The sequence below is a fragment of the Mustelus asterias genome, chromosome 19 (genome assembly GCF_964213995.1).
Source record: "Mustelus asterias chromosome 19, sMusAst1.hap1.1, whole genome shotgun sequence".
Lineage (NCBI taxonomy): Eukaryota > Metazoa > Chordata > Chondrichthyes > Carcharhiniformes > Triakidae > Mustelus > Mustelus asterias.
The window spans coordinates 44,698,955-44,720,110 of NC_135819.1; the positions used below are offsets into that span (position 1 = coordinate 44,698,955).

Here is a 21,156-nt window from a genome sequence, read left to right on the forward strand (position 1 = left end):
AGCAGAACACCTAGAGGAAATGCATCCAGACATGGGGAGAATGTGCAAACTCCACACAGTCACCCAAGGCCGGAATCGAACCCGGATCCCTGGTGCTGTGAGGCAGCAGTGCAAACAACTGTGCCACCCAATCACAGAATAGTAATTATAATTAGACTGCATTAATAACAACCAATTCTTGCATTTATAGAAAAGCATCCCAAGATGCTTCACAGAAATAGAATCAAAAAGCAAACATGGGCTCCAGTCAGAGAAGGAGATACTGGGAGAGTTGAGCAAGAGTTTGGTCAAAGAGATGGATTATAAGGACAGATGCAGAGGCACAAGGGTTCAGGAGGACATTCCAGCTTGTGGTCCCTGGGTGTTGAAGGCATGGTCACCAATTCTGGGACAAAGGAAGTTGGGAGGATTTGAAATTTGCAACACTGGGGAAACAAAGGGAAAGGAATTTTGTGCAGAACAAGGCAGCAGGGATTTTGATCAATGTTCGCTTTTGGAGGGTGGCATGATCTCTATAGAGATAACTTTTGAAAAGATATTTGAATACCCAGTAACTGACCTATTGGGATTGGGCAACAAAATTTTAAGTTTTAAGACTTTTACTGTGACAAACAAACTAAAAACAATAATGAGTAAACATTAACAAAAAGTGCTTGAAAATGCCAGCACATCTGATAACGTCTGTGGAGAGCGAGTAATGTTTCGAGTCAGGGTGACTCTTTGTCAGAGCTGAGCAAATATTACCAAATGGGCAACCAATATACAGAAAAGATAACTCTCATTAATGGTTTAACACAACTGACAAATCCCAGGCTGCATTATCCTTTACAGCACACTCTCCTCAGAATTACAATCTTTATAGAAAACAACCCATAGTTACTCCAGCTTCCAAAAGCTTTATGTTTCCTCGCTCGTCAAATCATCACATCGAGTGACCATTGAAAGATGCTTCTTCAGTATTCGGAGAATTCCTGACCAAGTGTAAGGTTTATTCTGTCAATTTCTCCCCATAGCCAAATGAAGGTACATTTTCCAGAGATGTTAGAGTGCCACCAGATGAGTGTCTTTGACCAGGGACTATCCCTCCTCCCTTATTCCTCCTGGTAGCTTGCAGAGCACTTCTCACTTTCTCAATTCTGCTGACTGAACCTCTCTCTTTCATAGAATCATAGAATCCCTACAGGGCAGAAGGAGGCCATTTGGCCCATCGAGGCCACACCAAAAACAATCCCACCCAGGTTCTATCCACGTAATCCATTAATTTATCTTAGCTTGTCCCCCTGACACTAAGGGTCAATTGGGCATGACCAATCATCCTAACCTGCACATCTTTGGACTGTGGGAGAAAATCAGAGCACCCAGAGGAAACCCCCACGCAGATACAGGGAGAACGTGCAAACCTGACACAGACAGTGACCCAAGGCCGGAATTGAACCCAGATCCCTGGAACTGTGAGGTAACAGTTCTAACCACTGTGCCACCCGAATCTCTCTCTCTTACCATCCAAAAACCCAGAGATCAAGGGCAGGATCAAGGGCGGCACGATAGCACAGTGGTTAGCATTGCTGCTTCACAGCTCCAGGGACCTGGGTTCGATTCCTGGCTTGGGTCACTGTCTGTGTGGAGTTTGCACATTCTCCTCGTGTCTGCGTGGGTTTCCTCCGGGTGCTCCGGTTTCCTCCCACAGTCCAAAGATGTGTGGGTTAGGTTGATTGGCCGTGCTAAAATTGCCCCTTAGTGTCTTGAGATGGGTAGGTTAGAGGGATTAGCAGGTAAATATATGGGGGTAGGGCCTGGGTGGCATTGTGGTCGGTGTAGATTCGATGGGCCGAATGGCCTCTTTCTACACTGTAGGGTTTCTATGATTCTATGATTTTACAGCCTTGTTTGACCCAAGACTAGAAAATCCCACCCGAGGTCAACGGACCTTCCTATTGTCCGCCCCTCGCCTGCTCCAATTGCATCACGGATGGAGCAGTAGAATACCAGTGCAAAAGTCTGTCCATGGTAATCCCAGCTATTTTGCTTTTGTGCACTGTCCCCCATCGCCCTGGCCTCGCACCTTGAACCCTGAGGAGATTCAAAGTGATGTCCAGTGGCCATTTGCTCCTCTGCCATTGCCAGGCTGCAGAGGAAGGGTCCCTCAAAGGTCCTAGGATGGTGAATGGCGGTGGAATGATGATTGGGCCAATCTATTACAATTAGCGGGTTTGCATAATTATCGGGTTGCGGCCTGTTGTGGGCGGGAACCCAATCAGGGCTGGCAGGGCGGGGCATGAGCATCATGAGTACCAAACACTTTGTTTGCTCAATGCCTGATTTGCCAGGCCACTGCAATTTCATTGGGGGCTAGCGGGCCTGGAGAATCCACCCCTCACCCACCACTTGTTTTTGATCTTGGGTTTTGTACTTTTCCACCTCCTGCATCATCCTCTCAATCTCCTCCTTGCTCAGCCTGCCCTTGTCATTGGTGATGGTGATCTTGCTCTCTTTGCCGTTTCCCTTGTCCACAGCCGACACATTCAGGATGCCATTGGCATCAATGTCAAAGGTCACCTCGATCTGTGGTACCCCGCGTGCTTCCGACCTTGGGTCACTGTCTGTGTGGAGTTTGTACGTTCTCCCCGTGTCTGCGTGGGTTTCCTCCGGATGTTCCAGTTTCCTCCCACACTCCAAAGGTGTGCGGGTTAGGTTGATTGGTCATGTTCAATTGACCCTTAGTGTCAGGGGGATTAGTAGAGTAAATTTGTGTGGTTACGGGATTAGGGCCTGGGTGGGATTGTTTTAGGTGCTAGATGTCCTTTAAAGGACACCATGCTTTATTGATGGTTGCCCAACAGGAATTAGCAGTTGAAAAGACCTTAGAAAATCTATGGGTAAAAGTAAGTGTAACAAGCTTTACAGCTGAGAGCAAATTCCAACCCAATCTGATATCATCTGTTTGGTTTCACTAGGAATATGACTTGGGAAATAAGGAAGGGCAGGTGACACTAACACTGGGACCAGTGACCATATTTCCATTAGTTTTAAGATAGCTATGGAGAATGATACGTCTGGCCCAAAAGTTAAAATCCTAAATTGGGGCAAGGCTAATTTTGATGGTATCAGCCAGGAACTTTCAAAAGTTAATTGGGGGAGTCTGTGGGAAGGCAAAGGGACGTCTGATAATTGGGAGGCTTTCAAAAGGGTGTTAACCAGGATTCAGGATAAGCACATTCCTCTTAGAGTGAAGGGCAAGACTGGTAGAAGTAGGGAACCCTGGATGAGTCGGGATATTGAGGCCCTGGTCAAGAAGAAGACATGCATAGGCAGCTGGAATCAAGTGAATCCCTTGAAGAGTATAGGGGGTGTAGGATAGAGTTAAGAGAGAAATCAGGAGGACAAAAAGGGGACACGAGATTATGGAGAATATCACAACTGTACTCCGGGAGGACACCTTGGAGGGCTCATACAGTGAGGCAATATGGGTAGAGCTCAGGAATAGGAAAGGTGTAGTCACAATGTTGGGGGTTTACTATAGGCCACCCAACTGCCAGCGGGAGACTGAGGAGCAGATATGTAGGCAGATTTTGGCAAGGTGTAAAAGTAACAGGGTTGTTGTGGTGGGAGATTTTAATTTCCCCTATATTGACTGGGACTCACTTAGTGCTCGGGGCGTGGATGGGGCAGAGTTTGTAAGGAGCATCCAGGAGGGCTTCCTGAAACAGTATGTAGATAGTCCAACTAGGGAAGGTGCCACACTGGACCTGGTATTGGGGAATAAGCCTGGCCAGGTGGTCGATGTTTCAGTAGGGGAGCAGTTCGGGAACAGTGACCACAATTCAGTAAGCTTTAAGGTACTGATGGATAAAGACAAGTGTAGTCCTCAAGTTAAGGTGCTAATTTGGGGGAAGGCTAATTACAACAATATTAGGCAGGAACTGAAGAATGTAGATTGGGGGCAGGTGTTTGAGGGCAAATCAACATCTGGCATGTGGGAGGCTTTCAAGTGCAAGTTGATAGGGATTCAGGAACAGCACATTCCTGTAAGGATGAAGGATAAGTATGGCAAGTTTTGGAAACCTTAGATAACGAGAGATATTGTGAGCCTAGTCAAAGAGTAAAAGGAAGCATTTGTCACAGCTAGGAGGCTGGGAACACACGAAGCAAGCGTGGAATACAAGGAAAGTAGAAAGAAACCTAAGCAAGGAGTAAGAAGGACTAAAATGGATCATGAAAAAGCATTGGCCAGAAGGATTAAGGAAAATCCCAAGGCTTTTTATACATATGTAAAGAGCAAGAGGGTAGCCAGGGAGAGGGTTGGCCCACTCAAGGACAAGGGAGGGAATCTATGCGTGGAGCCAGAGGAAATGGGCGAGGTATTAAATGAGTACCTTGTGTCAGTATTCACCAAAGAGAAGGACTTGGTGGATGATGAGTCTGGGAAAGGATGTGTAGATAGTTTGAGTCATGTTGAGATCAAAAAGGAGGAGGTATTGGGGTTTTTGAGAAACATTAAAGTAGACAAGTCCCCAGGACCTGATGGGATATACCCCAGAATACTGAGAGAAGCAAGGGAGAAAATTGCTGGGGCCTTGAGAGAAATCTTTGTATCCTCACTGGCTACAGGGGAGTAGCGGACAGGGGAGGTCCCAGAGGATTGGAGAACAGCCAATGCTGTTCCTTTGTTTAAGAAGGGTAGCAAGAATAATCCAGGTAATTACAGGCCAGTGAGCCTAACATCAGTGGTAGGGAAATTATTGGAGAGGATTCTTTGAGACAGGATTTATTCCCGTTTGGAAATAAGTGGACATATTAGTGAGAGGCAACATGGTTTTATGAAGAGGAGGTCGTGTCTCACGAACTTGATCGAGTTTTTCGAGGAAGTGACGAAGGTGATTGATGAGGATAGGGCAGTGGATGTTGTCTACATGGACTTCAGTAAGGCCTTTGACAAGGTCCCTCATGGCAGACTGGTGCAGAAGGTGAAGTCGCATGGGATCAGAGGTGAGCTGGCAAGGTGGATACAAAATTAGCTCGGTCAAAGAAGACAGAGGGTAGCAGTGGAAGGGTGCATTTCTGAATGGAGGGCCGTGACAAGTGGTGTTCCTCAGGGATCAGTGCTGGGACCTTTGCTGTTTGTAATATATATAAATGATTTGGAGGAAAATGTAACTGGTTTGATTAATAAGTTTGTGGACGACACAAAGGTTGGTGGATTTGCGGATAGCGATGAGGACCATCAGAGGATACAGCAAGATATAGATCAGTTGGAGACTTGGGCAGAGAGATGGCAGATGGAGTTTACTCCGGACAAATGTGAGGTAATGCATTTTGGAAGGTCTAATACAGATAGGAAATATACAGTAAATGGCAGAACCCTTAAGATTATTGATAGGCAAAGGGACCTGGGTTGCCTTCATCGGCCGGGGCATTGAGTTTAAAAATTAGCAAGTCATGTTGCAGCTTTATAGAACCTTAGTTAGGCCGCACTTGGAATATAGTGTTCAATTCTGGTTGCCACACTACCAGAAGGATGTGGAGGCTTTGGAGAGGGTACAGAAAAGATTTACCAGGATGTTGCCTGGTATGGAGGGCACTAGCTATGAGAGGTTGGAGAAACTTGGTTTGTTCTCACTGGAATGACGGAGGTTGAGGGGCGACCTGATAGAAGTCTACAAGATTATGAGGGGCATGGACAGAGTGGATAGTCAGAAGCTTTTTCCCAGGGTGGAAGAGTCAATTACTAGGGGGCACAGGTTTAAGGTGCAAGGGGCAAGGTTTTAAAGGAGATATACGAGGCAGATTTTTTACACAGAGAGTAGTGGGTGCCTGGAATTCGTTGCCAGGGAAGGTAGTGGAAGTGGATACGGTGGTGACTTTTAAGGGGCATCTTGACAAATACATGAATAGGATGGGAATAGAGGAATATGATCCCTGGAAGGGTAGAGGGTTTTAGTTCAGTCGGGCAGCATGGTTGGTGCAGGCCTGGAAGGCTGAAGGGCCTGTTCCTGTGCTGTAATGTTCTTTGTTCTTTGTTCTAATTGGACCAGTGGGCTGATGAATGGCAGATGGAGTTTAATTTAGATAAATGCGAGGTGATGCATTTTAGTAGATTGAACCAGGGCAGGACTTACTCAGTTAATGGTAGGGCATTGGGAAAGTTATAGAACAAGGAGATCTCGGGGTACATTTTCATAGCTCCTTGAAAGTGGAGTCACAGGTGGACAGAGTGGTGAAGAAGGCATTCAGCATGCTTGGTTTCATTGGTCAGAACATTGAATACAGGAGTTGGGATATCTTGTTGAGGTCATACAAGACATTGGTATGGCCACACTTGGAATACTGTGTACAGTTCTGGTCACCCTATTATAGAAAGGATATTATTAAACTAGAAAGAGTGCAGAAAAGATTTACTAGGATGCTACCGGGACTTGATGGTTTGTGTTATAAGGAGAGGCTTGATAGACTGGGACTTTTTTCTCTGGAGCGTAGAAGGCTGAGGGGTGATCTTATAGAGGTCTATAAAATAATGAGGGGCATAGATCAGCGAGATAGTCAATATCTTTTCCCAAAGGTAGGGGAGTCTAAAACTAGAGGGCATAGGTTTAAGGTGAGAGGGGAGATTACAAAAGGATCCAGAGGGACAATGTTTTCACACAGAGGGTGGTGAGTGTCTGGAACAAGAGGTAGTAGTAGAGGTGGGTACAATTTTGTCTTTAAAAAGCATTCAGAAAGTTACATGGGTATGATGGGTATAGAGGGATCAAACGCGGGCAATTGGGACTAGCTTAGGGGTTTGAAAAAAAAGGGCGGCATGGACAAGTTGGGCCGAAGGGCCTGTTTCCATGCTGTAAACCTCTATGACTATGATTCTATGACTTGCCATGTGATGCTTCTTGTCTGCACTTGCTGAATAGGGGTTGCAATAATCCTTCAGTTTAATCTACTTTGAGGAGAACATGGAGTGCAATCTTCAGTACTGCCCAACCCCCCCATGATTCCCATGGCGGGCGGAACGGATAATTTGATAGACCATTTAAAGGTCCGTTGATCTCAGGCTGGAATTTCCAGTCTTGGGGCGGGCATGTGTGGAAAACCCTGCCATTTCCAACAGTGTTTAACTTCATGAACAGGATTTTCCAGTCGTTCCTGTCGGCGGGACCTTCCAGTTCTGCCGACAGCAACCCCCACCGCAGTGAGTTCCCCAGTGGCTGAGGGTACAAACAACAAAAAACTGTGTTGACAGTGGCGGGACTGGAAGATCCCACAGCCGGGCAATGGCGGGCCACCTCCACCACAAAACATGTTGGAGGGGGAATAAAACTGGTTCGCACATAAATGTCCCATTCAGTCATGACCGCGAAAAATTGAAATGTAAAGCATCAGTTGGTTGTCTTGCTGCCTCACCCCTAGTTCCTGCTCCAACCTCTCACTCAGTGGCAGCACCGTAACCATCAGGAAAATAATTTTAAAACAGGCCAGCCAACATCAACCTTCTCCACATTATTCACAAAAGCAACACTGAGGGTGATTCCTGAGGCTGTAGTTTAGCTGAATACTTGTGTAACGTTTTGCCGTTCATTACAGGAGTCTTGTGTCAGTGCCACATTAATAGCGTTTGTTAGCTGAGAGGTTGCAGTGTTCTGAACAAGCTGAGCCATGCCGAGGAGTATTGATTTCAATTGCTTCAATCTAGTTCGGTGAAGCATGTCACTTAGAGTGACGTTGCCAGTAACAAGTGATTCACTTTGTCCTGGAAGTTCATTATATTATAAACTTTGCAAACAGCTGTTAAGGGCGGCACGGTGGCACAGTGGTTAGCACTGCTGCCTCACAGCGCCAAGGACCCCAGATTCAATTCCGGCCTTGGGTCACTATCTGTGTGGAGCTTGCACATTCTCCCCGTGTCTGTGTGGGTTTCCTCCAGGTGCTCCGGTTTCCTCCCACAGTCCAAAGATGTGCGGGTTAGGTTGATTGGTCATGCTAAATTGATCCTAGTGTCAGGGGATTAACAGGGTAAATATGTGGGGTTAGGGGAATAGAGCCTGGGTGGGATTGTGGTTGGTGCAGACTCGATGGGCCGAATGGTCTCCTTCTGCACGGTGTGATTCTTTGATTCTAAGAAGGGAATCATAATCTGCAAATCGGGCCGGTTTGGTTCGGGTGGGATGTGAAAATGTTAAAAATCTGAAACCCACCCACTTCCTAGTTTTAGCAACGGGGTGATGGGTGGGTAACCCAGCCCACTCATAGGATCTGGGCTTGTCATTTCAATATTATAATGAGGCTGCGTGCCTGGGAATGAACGGCCCTGTTAAATCTAACCCCATGGTTTCAGGCCTCAGGAAACCAAGCAGTTAAATGGAGGCAACGACTGTCAGATTCCGAGTGTAGATGACCATTCAATTACCTGCTAGATCCAGTTTCCTTTCTTCACCTTCCCCTCACGATCAGACAGCCCCACTCTTTACAATCTTCTCCCAGGCCCTTCCAATCTCCTTTTTTCTCAGATGAGAGCTCCCTCGTAGTTGACAAGGCCCTCAGTTGTGACTGACCCATTTTTCCACACTTCTGCTCCCACTCTTTCCCAGAATCATGATAGAGTTCCTCTCATCCTCACTCTCTTCACTCCATCAGCCTCCACATTCAAAGGATCATCCTTTGCCACTTCCACCACTCCAGCATGATTCCACCACCAAACACATCTTCCTTTCCCCACCCCGGTCAATATTCCGATGAGACCTTCCTTCCACAACACCTCGATTTATTCCTCTATCACTTCTAACACCTCATCCCCTTTCCACGGCGCCTTCCAATGTAATTACAGGAGCTGCCTTCCCTTTTACCTCCTCTTTCCTGACTGTCCGAGGCCCTTAATATTCCTTCCAGGTGAAGCAATGCTTTACTTGTATCACTTTTCTGTATTCACTGCTCATTCATATGGTCTCCGCTGCTATCATTGTATTTGAACTGTTTGTCTGAAAAGACTGGTAATATCTGTACAATAAGGCTGGGACTAGCTGTTCCTCGCTCTGTGAGGGTTGGCCAAGGTTTCAGGGTGCGCGGACATCGATTTGAGCTAAATTTGTCAAGATTAATGACACAGACCATGGGAGTGGGGAGAACCAGGGTGGGTATAGGAACAGTGACGAGGGTGGACATTAGCAGGGCAGTAAGACGTGTACATTAACAGTGATAGCAATTGCGAAAGTTCACTCATGGCTCCAGTGATGGAGTGCAGTTCTTGGTGCATCTCCGGCAGAAACTGGGCATTCTGCTGGACCAGGTTCTCCATGGTGTCTCCCCACGGAGACTTCAGTACGCTCACACGTCGGAGCCAATACATCAGAGAGCAGGCAGATGCACTCCTCCGCCTGACGTGCCAGTCTGTTGAGGGCCTCTGACATGACTGCCTGATGTTCCTCTGTATCTCACTGATACTCCAGCATCCTCTCCATGACCCCGGCCAGAGGCTCAGCATCTGGCTTAGACTTAGCAGTGGCCTCTTCTCCAGCAGTCCTCTGAGTGCCTTTGAGTGTCACTGCCTCCTCCCGTTGTGGACACGTGTCTGTGAGATGACCATCAGAGTCTGAGCCTAAATTAGACCCATGAGCCACTGAGATGAATGCCTCTGGGCTGGTGGAGGGTGCGGGTGAACGCTATGATAGCTGAGTGAGAAGTCCCCCTCGTCCTCTTCCATGGTCTCCCCCAGGCTGGGGCTGATTTCAGGTGCAGGGACTGGCCTCACCCTCTTCCTGCTGGCAGCTAGACTGCAGAGAAGAGAGAATGAATGACTGCCTCGGCCGCCTCAAACGTGGCACTCATCAATCACCGTGAAGATCCAATCGATGTTGCCTGAATTATGTATAAAACCTCACTAGATGGTTGGGGAGTTGGGGGGGTGGGGGGGGGGGGGGGGGTGGAGGGTTGACCTCGCCATTGACCCAGGCAGGGTCATGGTCCTTCCCTGCCAGCTCGGCAGCTTGCTGTTCGAATTGTGTGAGGGACCAGAGCTCAGCCACCCCACTGCTCCACCACCCTCCCACTATCTCTCCCTCCCTCCTGTTGTTAGTCACTTTCTTCTGCATAAAGACAGATGAATGTATTGTGAGCACTTAAGATGGACGAACAGGTAACAGGCTGTTAATTTTCTGTCTGCTTATTGACCTCATGTCTCCCCAAAACCTGACCACCATGTATGTGGCACAAGTGAGGAGTGGAATAGTCTCCACTTGCCCGGATGAACGCAGCTCCAGGAACACTCAGGGAGCTGGACACCATCCAGGACAAAGTAGACTGCTTGTGTGACACCGCATCCAGCACCCTCAACATTGAGTCCCTCCACCACCCGTACACAGTGGCAGCAGTGTGTAGCATTATAAGATGCATTGCAATTAGTCACCCTCCAAGCCCATGATCTCTAGCAGTTAGAAGGGCAGCTGGTGCATGGGAGCAGCGACGCCTGTAGTTGCCCACTCTACCTTCACTGTGGCTGGGTGAAAACGCTGCAGCTCCCTCACAAATAGCACATGGACTTCAACAAGGTAGCAGCCCACTGCTTTGTGAAGGCTATTTCGGGAGATGAGAAATGCTGGCCTTGCTAGTGATGGACAAATAAAGTTATCAGCGGGCTAGATAAGAACCAGAATGCTGAAGAAGATGAGTATGAGCACCATCAGAAGGAGCTGGAGAAGATCTGCAACCCTATCATCACAAAGCTCTATCAGGGTGCTGGTGGACCACCAGGTGGCTTTCCTGGTGCTGACAGTGCTCCCTCAAGTGCAGGTGCATCATCTGGTCCAACAATTGAGGAGGTTGATTAAGAGTAAACAGCATGTCCCATGAGACAAGCACAGATGTGGTGAGGTGGGCTGGAATGATAAAAATTCACTTACCCTAGCCGCATACATTAAATCATGAATGCATTTCCTGCGCTGCAGGGAGGTTCTTCTCTTTACCTTGGGAGTGCCTAATGCCCTGGCTGCCTCCTCCCAGTCAGAGTGGTCAGCTGGGATGACCTCTTGCAGCCGTCCCTTAAGTTCCTGTTTTCTCTCTCCCTCCTTTCGTGAATTACATTTGCTGACTTCGAACAGGGACTGTTCTGGAATCCAGGCAATTTTGGAAAATCATAGGTCGTGCAACCATTATTGCTGCAGCTACTTCTTTATGATGCCCACGATGTGTGCTATCTAGTCCTGGGGATTTAACAGTTTCTCCAATATCTTTTCTCTGATGATATCAATGACGTTGAAGTTTGTCACTCTCATTAGCTCTTTGGTAATGCTACATTCCTGCTATGTAAATTGAGAATTCTACTGTGAAGACAATATTGCTAGAGATAGCTGAAACAGCTACAAATATAAATTTTCCAGACCCGCCTGCTGCAAGAATCATTGTGGACAGATGGAAAATTTGATGGACCATTGATAGGTCCATTGACCTTGGGTGGGAATTTCCGGCCTCTGGGCAGGCAGAACTGTAAAATCCTGCCCACAGGCTGGAATGTTACGGCCATTCACGCTGGTGGGATTTTCCCATCTTGCTGCAGTGAGTGGACTAGGCATCAAATTCTCCGACTTTGCTGCAGCGGGAGCGTGGAGTGAATGGCCAGTAAGATCGCGCCCACAGAGTCTAGTCCATGGGCAAGATTCTCCCGCCTCCCAGCCGCGTGTTTCCCGCCAACGGGAATGGCGTGTTATTTGCTAGCGGCAGGTTTCTTTGGTCCCGCCGCTGTCAATGGTAATTCCTATTGAAGTCATCCCACGCTGGCGGGAAACCTTTGGGCGGGGATACACTGCCGGCAGGACCGGAGAATCCTGCCGGCATGAACAGCTGGAGAATTCCGGCCCTTGCCTATATTTGAGCAATGCTATAGAAAACCTACTCGTATTTTACAGAAGATTACTGTTCTTCCATATTCCTGAACAGTATTTCTAAGCTTTACAATTTCAATGCACATTGCTCAACTTTCTTCTCTTCTCAGCATTCCCATGAACACTATACACTGTTCAACAGTCTTGTATACATATTAAAGGACTGAAAAAGGTTGAAAGAGTTCATTATCTTGTGTGATCCTTCTCCCAATACATGTCTGTAGATTTCTCACCTCCCTTTTTTCCATTATGGAAATAAGTAGAGAAATTAAGACTTGCACTCAAAAGGAAAATGGAATGCAGTCTTCGGAACTTAGACTATTTGATGAGTAATTGTCCCATGCAATAGCATTCCAGAAAGATGACTAATCTAGGTAGTAGATAAAATGCTTGAATCTATCACCAAGAAAGAAATAGCGAGACATCTGGATAGAAATTGGCCCACTGGGGAGATGCAGCATGGGTTCATGAAAGGCAGGTCATGTAAACTAATGTAAACTAATTCTTTGAGGACATTACGAGCACGGTGGACAATGGGGAACCAGTGGATGTGGTGTATCTGGATTTCTAGAAGGCATTGGACAAGGTGCTGCACAAAAGGCTGCTGCATAAGATAAAGGTACACGGTTTACGGGTGATGTATTAGCATGGATAGAGGATTGGTTAACTAACAGAAAACAAAGAGGCTTAGGGCCTTGGCAGTGAATTCCAATGACGGAGGGATAAGAATCAGTGATTGGCAAGTGACCAGAATTGGAATAGCACAAAGATCTTGGAGGGTTGCAAGACTGGAGGAAATTACAGAGATAGAGCCGGGTGAGACCACAGAGAGATTCAAAACGCGGGAATAAAAATTTTAAAAATAACCACCACCTTCAGATGAGTAAGACCTGCTGCAACAATCTGATTTTTCCATTTTCCCAGATACAGCACCTTCATCCTGACTTCGACTTATCCTGTGGTGAGAATGAACTGTACTTTACCCCAATCTATGTTATGTATTTGCAGTGTTGGTAAATGTTGCCTGTGCTCAAGAGGACTGCAGTGCTGGGTCTTGTTACCCACCTCTTGGAAACCTGCTTGTGGGCCGCAGCAGTCAGCTAACTGCTTCCTCAACCTGTGGTCTGAATGGGCCTGAAACGTACTGCATCCTAAGTCACCTACAGGTCAGTTCATACCTCGAACCATAATCTTACAGCAAGTCACAACTTCATTAATAAACATGGTTTAAGAAGTTTGAACAGCGATTCACGAAGGCAGCTCACTACTACCTTCGCAAGGCCAATCACAGATGGACAATGAATGCTGACCTTGCCAGCAATATCTACATACCATGAACAAATAATATACTTGTTAAAGATCTCGGTTAAACTATGAGATATCACTGATTAGGCTGGGATTTCTGAAAGGGCAAATATTTGAAGATATTTATTGTGTCAAATATTATGAGTAATGTACCTGATTATAGTCCATCCAAGGCAGGCAGTTTTTAGATACAAGAATTGAGTTCAACACCAGGGCGGGAGTTCAGAATTGACACCACAACCATAACAAGAGACCTGAAATCTGCCTCAGCAATTCTGTTAAGATGTAATAACGACAAGCTGAACACGTGGCGACAAACCCAGGTTGAAAAGTGCATGTGAATATAAAATACGGCGGATGCTGGAAATCTGAAATAAAACACAGAACACGCTGGATCAACAGGTCTGGCAGCATCAGTGGAAAGAGAAACACTGTTAACGAGTGTGGAACCCGTACCCCAGTGAGAGTCAGTGTGTGTGGGACCCATACCCCAGTGAGAGTCTGTATTTACCCTGCTAATCCCCCAAATGACCCTTCGACAGAACTGAAGGGGGATGGAAATGTGATACATTATATACTTGGAGAGGATGGGGGCTGGGGCAGCATGGAAAGTCATTGATAGGTCGGAGCTAAGGAAAGATTGACAAAGATGTCATGGACATGAGACAGAGAGGCAGTTAATAGTGCCATTAGGGACTGAAGAGTGTTAATAGTGGCAAAGGTAGGATAGCAGAATGTGTTCATAGGAGAACAGAGGTCAGGGCACAGTGGGAGCAAAACTGAACAACGAGGTACAGTGGCCATGTGGGGGAGGGGTGGGTTTAGTGTTGGGAACTGTGTTTCTCTCTCCCCAGATGCTGCCAGGCATGCTGAGATGTACATGTCCTGTTCATATCACCAATTGCCATTTTTATTGAATGAAACTCTTCACCTGATCAGCAGTTTAATTTAGTGAAGAAAGATGTGATTCTCATTGTGTTTGATCAATTGTATGCAGGTTTCTAAACAGCATTCCTGGTTACCGCTTTTGCTGCGGTTGATAGTGATTGGCCCCAGACAAAGGTGATCCATTGAAGATCATGGATATTGTACATTAAAACTTCTGAAGCTGCATTGTGGGTGTACCTACACCACATGGACTATAGTGGTTCACAAAATCATCAAAATCATGGAATCCCTACAATGTAGAAGGAGGCCATTTGACCCATCGAGTCTGCACTGAACACAATCCCACTTTGCCCCTATCCCTGTAGCCCCACGTATTTACCCTTCTAATCCCCCAACACTAAGGGGCAACTTACCATGGCCAATCAACCTAACCTGCACATCTTTGGACTGTGGGAGGAAACCGGAGCACCTGGAGGAAACCCATGCAAACACAAGGAGAATGTGCAAACTCCACACAAGACGAGAATTGAACCCGGGTCCCTGGCACTGTGAGGCAGCAGTGCTAACCACTGTGCCACCGTGCCCCCCCTTGGCTCACCATCACCATCTCAAGGATAATTAAGAATGGGCTGGCCAAGTCAGTGATGCCCAGATCCCGTTAACAAATCTTTAAAAAATGCACCCATTTTCAGCCAAGTACAGTAGTTAATGGAAAGGCAGAAAGCACAGTGGAAACAAACCACCATAGAGAAGCATGCTAATGAAGCTCCGTAGAGAAACATGCCAATGAAGCTCCTTCAGGATAGGAAAAGCTGACATAATGCAGAAAAAAATACGTGTAGCAATATCTCTACCACATATTTGGGAGCACTATTGTAGATGCCAGAAGGTAGAGCTAACATGACCAAAATTGAGGTACTCTTTCAGCGACCTGTGGCATCCAGAGAGAGTTCAGCAGCTTGAAGAAGACCAGTTTGGGCTGGCAGTCTGGCAATGCTGAAGAGCCTGAAGAAACAAGAGCCCCAAAAAACCCGATAGGAGCAAACATGTCCTGCTCAGTCCCACTTAATTCCTTGAGAGATCCTGAACGAGGCAGTAGGATTCCCATCAAAATACTGTAAGAAGTCTCACAACACCAGGTTAAAGTCCAACAGGTTTATTTGGTATCACGAGCTTTTGGAGCGCTGCCCCTTCATCAGGTGACAAATAAACCTGTTGGACTTTAACCTGGTGTTGTGAGACTTCTTACTGTGCCTACCCCAATGCCAGCATCTCCACATCATTAAAATGCTGTACACAAGGGGCTTATATTAAACAGCCTCTAGGGACACCTGAATGATGCCCAAGGTAAAATGGTGTCAGTCTATTTCAGCAGCCCTTGAAACACAAGAGGCAGGTGGTGAATTTTGCCCCTGTTCTGCATCCAAAGAATGGATACAACATTTTGTGAAGATTACCTTTTGAATGTCATTAATGCTCACTCTCTACTGAAAGCATGGAGAGCAGGAACTTTCTTTTACAACAGAACCACCCTCTTTCATTAAGATCCATTCATTTCTTGCAATATGAACTGTTTTCATATTCTCATGCAATTTGATCTATTGTGTGGCGGTCCTCAGTTTTATTTATTTCCTTGCCCCAGTGACTGTTTATCCCGGCTTGGGTCATTGTCTGTGCGAAGTCTGCATGTTCTCCCCGTGTCTGCATGGGTTTCCTCCGGCTGCTCTGGTTGCCTCCCACAGTCTGAAAGACGTGCTGGTTAGGTGCATTGGCCATGTGAAATTCTCCCTCAGTGTACCCGACAGGTGCCAGAGTGAGGCGACTAGGGGATTTTCACAGTAACTTCATTACAGTGTGAATGTAAGTTTTTTAAGTTTATTTATTAGTAGGCTTACATTAACACCGTAGACTTACACAAGTAGGCTTACATTAACACTGCAAGCCAAGTAAGGATACTTGTGACACTAATAAATCAACTTAAGCTTAAAAATTTAAAATATGTATGCAAAAATAAACTGCAGAAGATTTACATGTGAGTCGCATCGCCATCTCTTTTACTATAACCCACATTTACTTTCACTGTATCAAATAGATTGTTGGGAATTGTCCGATGCAATACTGCGTCTGCCTTAGATAATCATGATACAACATGACCTATAATGAAGCAATTCAAATAGACATAACAAAATGTATTGCAGGCCTTTGCCTCCAAAAATATTCTGTCAAGGCAAGTTAGTATTCGTCAAGCAGAAACAGATTTACCAATTATAAAACCAATAAATATTAGAGTAAAGTTAAAGAATGAAAGCTTCTTGTGGTTTAGAAAGACCACGCTTTTTCTAAGACATTGCATTACAAGAGCAAGTGATTTATGAAGGTCTTTCAGGACGGAAAAGGATTGCCATAACCTGCCATGAATGGTTCGGTGTACAAAGACTGGATAACAAATTCCTAAGTGCATGTTTAATTTAGCACAAAAGACGCTTTCACTATAAGTGTAAAATGGAATTTTTTTTTTGATTCATGCGCAAGTTAGTTCATGTTTTCATTAAGACACGCACTATGTTGTTGGGGACCTCTGATCAGACAGGCACCTAGCAAGCCAACATATACAACAAACTGGCATAAACGCACGTTAGGATAAAAGAAACCGAATTAACCTCTGTTGTCACAATATCGTTATTTCCTGCATAACCGAAGAGCATTTTATTCCAATTGCCTTGGGCTAATTCGAAGTTTGGCCACAAAGACCTTAAACAAACAATGAATAAAGAATACCTTTATCACTTGGTAAAAGTGAATGGGTGGGAAAGTTCCAGTAATCCATCAGTGAATGCATGGTTGCGTTCTATAAATTCGCCTTCAGCGTTAATACATGGATTAGCTCAGCTATTGTCACATCAGTATTTGGATCCATTGCTCTGAGCATGTATATAGAAACAAATAATGTATTTTATACTTTAAAATACATTCTAAAACCAGAATGAACCACAATAATTCAAGCAGCGCTTGTTTTGCAGTGAAGAATCAAGATTTGTTGCCTGGGGGCAAGGTGTATTAAATCATATTTGTTCAGTCTCGTTTGCCTGAATTACATTCATCGTGATTCAAATCCAGTGAAGTAAGAGCATTTTTTAAAACATTAACAGTTGGGAAAAAACACAATGAATTGAGCCACTCTAGTTCCACATTAATTTACAGGTATTCATTACGAATCAGAATAGTTTATCTTTCGTGGTGAAACAATTTATTTTTCATCAACAAACCTGAGTTATTTCTTTGACATTATAATACATAATTAATCTCTTGGCAATTGATAAAAGTGGTTCGCCCAAGTGGGTAATCATTAGTTAAGATTATTGGTGCCATGATTATATACAAAGTACAAAGAACAATACAGCACAGGAACAGGCCCTTCAGCCTACCACGTCTGCTCAGCTACGCAGTTTCTATCCTTCCATTCGCCACCTGTTCATGTGTCTATCAAGATACACCTTGAATGTTGCTAACGTGCCTGCTTCCACCACCTCCACTAGCAGAGCGTTCCAGGCACCCACCACCCTCTGTGTGAAAAATTTTCCCTGCACATTTCCCCTAAACCTACCACCTCTCACCTTAAATTTGTGCCCTCTTGTAGTCGACCCTTCCGTCCTAGGAAAAAGCCTCTGACTATCCACCCTATCTATGGCTCTCATAATTTTGTAGACTTCTATCAGTTCGCCCCCTCAGCGATAAGTCTGTATGATTCTTTTGTGTGAAGTTGACAGGGGCAGAATTTAGTCTCACTGCTCCGCTGTTTGTCTCTGAGGTAGCTGTAGGATGGAAATTAGGTAATTGTGGGACAAAAACCAGGAGAATAAAAATCTGCCAATTTATTGTTGACGTTCTGCCAATTCTGACTTTTAGGAGGGCCTGGACTCAGGTTGCGGCACTCCTACTGGGAATATAGAGGGAGCCCCATCAATGCATATTAATAAGGGTCAACTGATAATATCAGGTACCTCAAATGCAGTTTTGTGTCAGTGTTGCAACTGCGACTTCCAAATTTTTACAAAAGCAGAACTAGTCAGCAGATTTGATGGAAATACATTAATTAACATTTTTAATTAAAACATGCAAGTGAGTTATTGTACACTGAAGACTCTCTGTTTTTCAAAAAAAAAATTAGGATGAACAGAAGTGCTTTATTTGTGATTCAAGACTGCCTTACAACCAGATTAGCTCCACCGACAGCCATCTCATTGAAAATGTCATCACATCTTTTGAGCCTGATCGGAAAAGGAAATGGTGGCAGTCAAAAAATGGTATGTTTGCTGAAATGGGAGGTACAGATAGGAAAGAGCATAGGGAATAGGAGATCAGAGCGGGTCATTTGGAGGTTTGGGGAGCAGAGGGAATGTTGTCATTAAGGGTGGAATGGGACAGAATCGGCGTGAAAGGGGAGGGGAGATGATGAGAAAACAAGGCTATTGCTTATATTAAAATAACAGCCATACAAACATCTTAAGCATTCATTCAGTATTGTAGCCAACACAGTGATTTCCTTGTCTGTCAATCCTGCCTATACCAACCTGTCATATTTTTTGAATTACCTTTGTTGCTGTAGGTGTGCACCGTGTCAGCATACAACTGGATCTAGAAACACTTTTTCAGTTCAGTCACCTGATTCTTTCCTTCAAGGTAATAATTTCAGATTTTCATTTTTCATGCTTAATCAAACGATAAACCATTGGTGCAGGCAAGCATCCACGTTACTGATGATTTACTCATCTACATCCATGACTCAAGCACCAAGCACTTGCCACCCTAAAAAATACTACCCATGAGGTCAGTGACAATCTTGGAAGTGATGGCTTGATGTTTAGATGAAGGTGGGTTTATGGTCTGGGAATTTGTGGGGTGGGCGGAGGGCTTGGAGTGGGAGAGGGGTGTTAGAGAGGGAGATTTCTGTGAGGCAGAATTCAGTTCACCAGGTAACAGCGCCACACTTGTCAACAGATTTAACGGCAATCTGTGAGAACGGAGGGAGTTGAGAGGGAGGTCGGAGTGAGTGAGGAGAGCAGAGAAATCGGGACGATCTTTGGGAATCCAGCATTTATAAATGAAACGATCTGGAAAAATTTGAAGGCCAGAGCCAGGTTAAAGGGGATTGGGCGCCGCAGTGGGTCAATTTTTATATCCACTCCTGTGCAATGTTCTGATCAAGCTGCTCTTTGTCACCCGCAGACATTCCGTCCGGCTGCAATGTTAGTAGAGAGATCATCAGATTATGGTCGAACGTGGAGAGTGATGCGATATTTTGCATATTATTGTGTGCACTCCTTCCCAAATATTCCCACTGGACCTGCACAGAGAGTGGATGACGTAATATGTGATTCAAAATACTCTGACCTCGAACCTTCTACAGGTGGAGAGGTATGATGTCAAAATGAATTTCTTTACCATATTTTCAATTCCAGGAACTCGATTATTGGCACACGTATTGATGAGTCACTGTAACCCTTGTTATCAACTACAAAGGCCTCAGGAACAGTTGTCAGCGATGCCAGTAGGTCATTGTTACAGATCCATAGATCGAAAGTAGATGCCATCATAGGACTAAATTTAATGGTGGTGGCTCTCCAGTGACCAGAAAGCTGGGGCACCCCGCCGCAGCCAATTCTGGAAGACCCAACACCACGGCATGGCCACCAGGCAGTTAACAGCCTGCAGTCGGGGCTCCCATGGCAGGAGGCACAGGTCCCACCTTCAGAGCTGCTGGTCTATTCGGAGGAAGGGCACCTGTTCAGTCCCAGCAGCCGCGCCAGGATCGGTGGCCACTGCTGGTACTGCAGCCAGCCTAGACCAATTCGAAAGCAGGAGAATCAGAGAGTGGGGATGGGGAGGGAGTGCTTTCTGAGCAGGCGGCCTTTGCCACTTGGGGAGTGGCCCTCTGTGGGCCACAGGGTGCCTGATCAGGAGCAACCCGCCCCAACCCCAACCTATGAGGAGGCCACCAGCTTTTACTGGGTGGCCTCCCCAGGTGGCATAGGGCCACTTCACAGATGGCCAATCGATTTCTGGGCAGCTGGACCCGTTCTCGATCTTCCCTGTCCCGACTTAATCGGTGGGGAAGTTGGGAAAGTGGCGGACACCTCTCCCAATTCTACTGCCAACTCCCACCTCCCAGCCCATTCCTATGCCATCGGTGTGTGGTTGATTTAACCGAACCTGATCTACTGTTTGCAAAGATATCAGCATCTCTCAATATGCTGCAGACTTGTGACACTCGAAAATCATCTTGAAGTGATTTTCATTGTATTAAAGACAAACCGCACACCAATGAAACAATCCTCGTGAATGAGAGACAATCATTTAACAACAACAGTGCTGATCATGAATAATTGGTGCATGTATTTGATGATTGATCTTTTATAAATGTTTAATGTTACTGTATAAGTGATGGAACAGTTTGCTGGTTTAAGAGAATTTGATTTCAAATGTTTGTGTGCAGGTTGTTCTGAAAGCACTGGACCCACATTTCCAAATCGATGATCCATACAGCCAAGAGATACGAGGTATGCACTTTCCAACAAGTGTGCCAAAAGCTAGTCTTTGCAGTGACCAAAGTCCTAATACTTGAATTAATCTAAACCTGTGCAATTACCCGGACTCAATTCCGACTTTGGGTCACTGTCTGTGTGGAGTCTGCACATTCTCCTCGTGTCTCCATCAAAGATTTGCGGATTAGGTTGATTGGCCATGGTAAATTGCCTCTTAGTTTCAGGGGGATTAGCAGAGTGAATACGTGGAATTATGGGATAAGGTCTGGGTGGGATTGTTGTCGGTGGAGCCTCAATGGGCCAAACGTCCCCCTTTTGCACTGTAGGGATTCTAGGCAATGCTTTTTTATGAAGATGACAATCCTTGAAGTGACTTCCTGGCTCTTCTGATATACTTATTAAGGTGAGAGCAGCTCCCTTAAGCTACAGTAAGGCCACAGGCTGATCAGGAAAATAGAGCTGAATTTGAACAAACCCTCCACCAACTTTGAGGACAAGGTAGGAGGTGGTTGGGACCCTGAACATACCGGTGCCAGATGCTGTGTCGCTTTCAAAGACACAAATCC

At 45.6% G+C, this 21,156-nt stretch overlaps 1 protein-coding gene across 1 annotated transcript in view; it reads left to right on the top strand.

The window, feature by feature from the left end:
* Positions 1–21,156, top strand: part of lamb4 (laminin, beta 4) — a 103,230-nt gene that overhangs the window by 2,085 nt on the left and 79,989 nt on the right. The window contains exons 3-7 of the mRNA XM_078234709.1: positions 12,864–13,021; positions 18,217–18,352; positions 18,655–18,728; positions 19,275–19,463; positions 20,542–20,605. Coding sequence (XP_078090835.1) covers positions 12,864–13,021; positions 18,217–18,352; positions 18,655–18,728; positions 19,275–19,463; positions 20,542–20,605 — 621 coding nt within the window. The remainder of the gene's footprint in view (positions 1–12,863; positions 13,022–18,216; positions 18,353–18,654; positions 18,729–19,274; positions 19,464–20,541; positions 20,606–21,156) is intronic.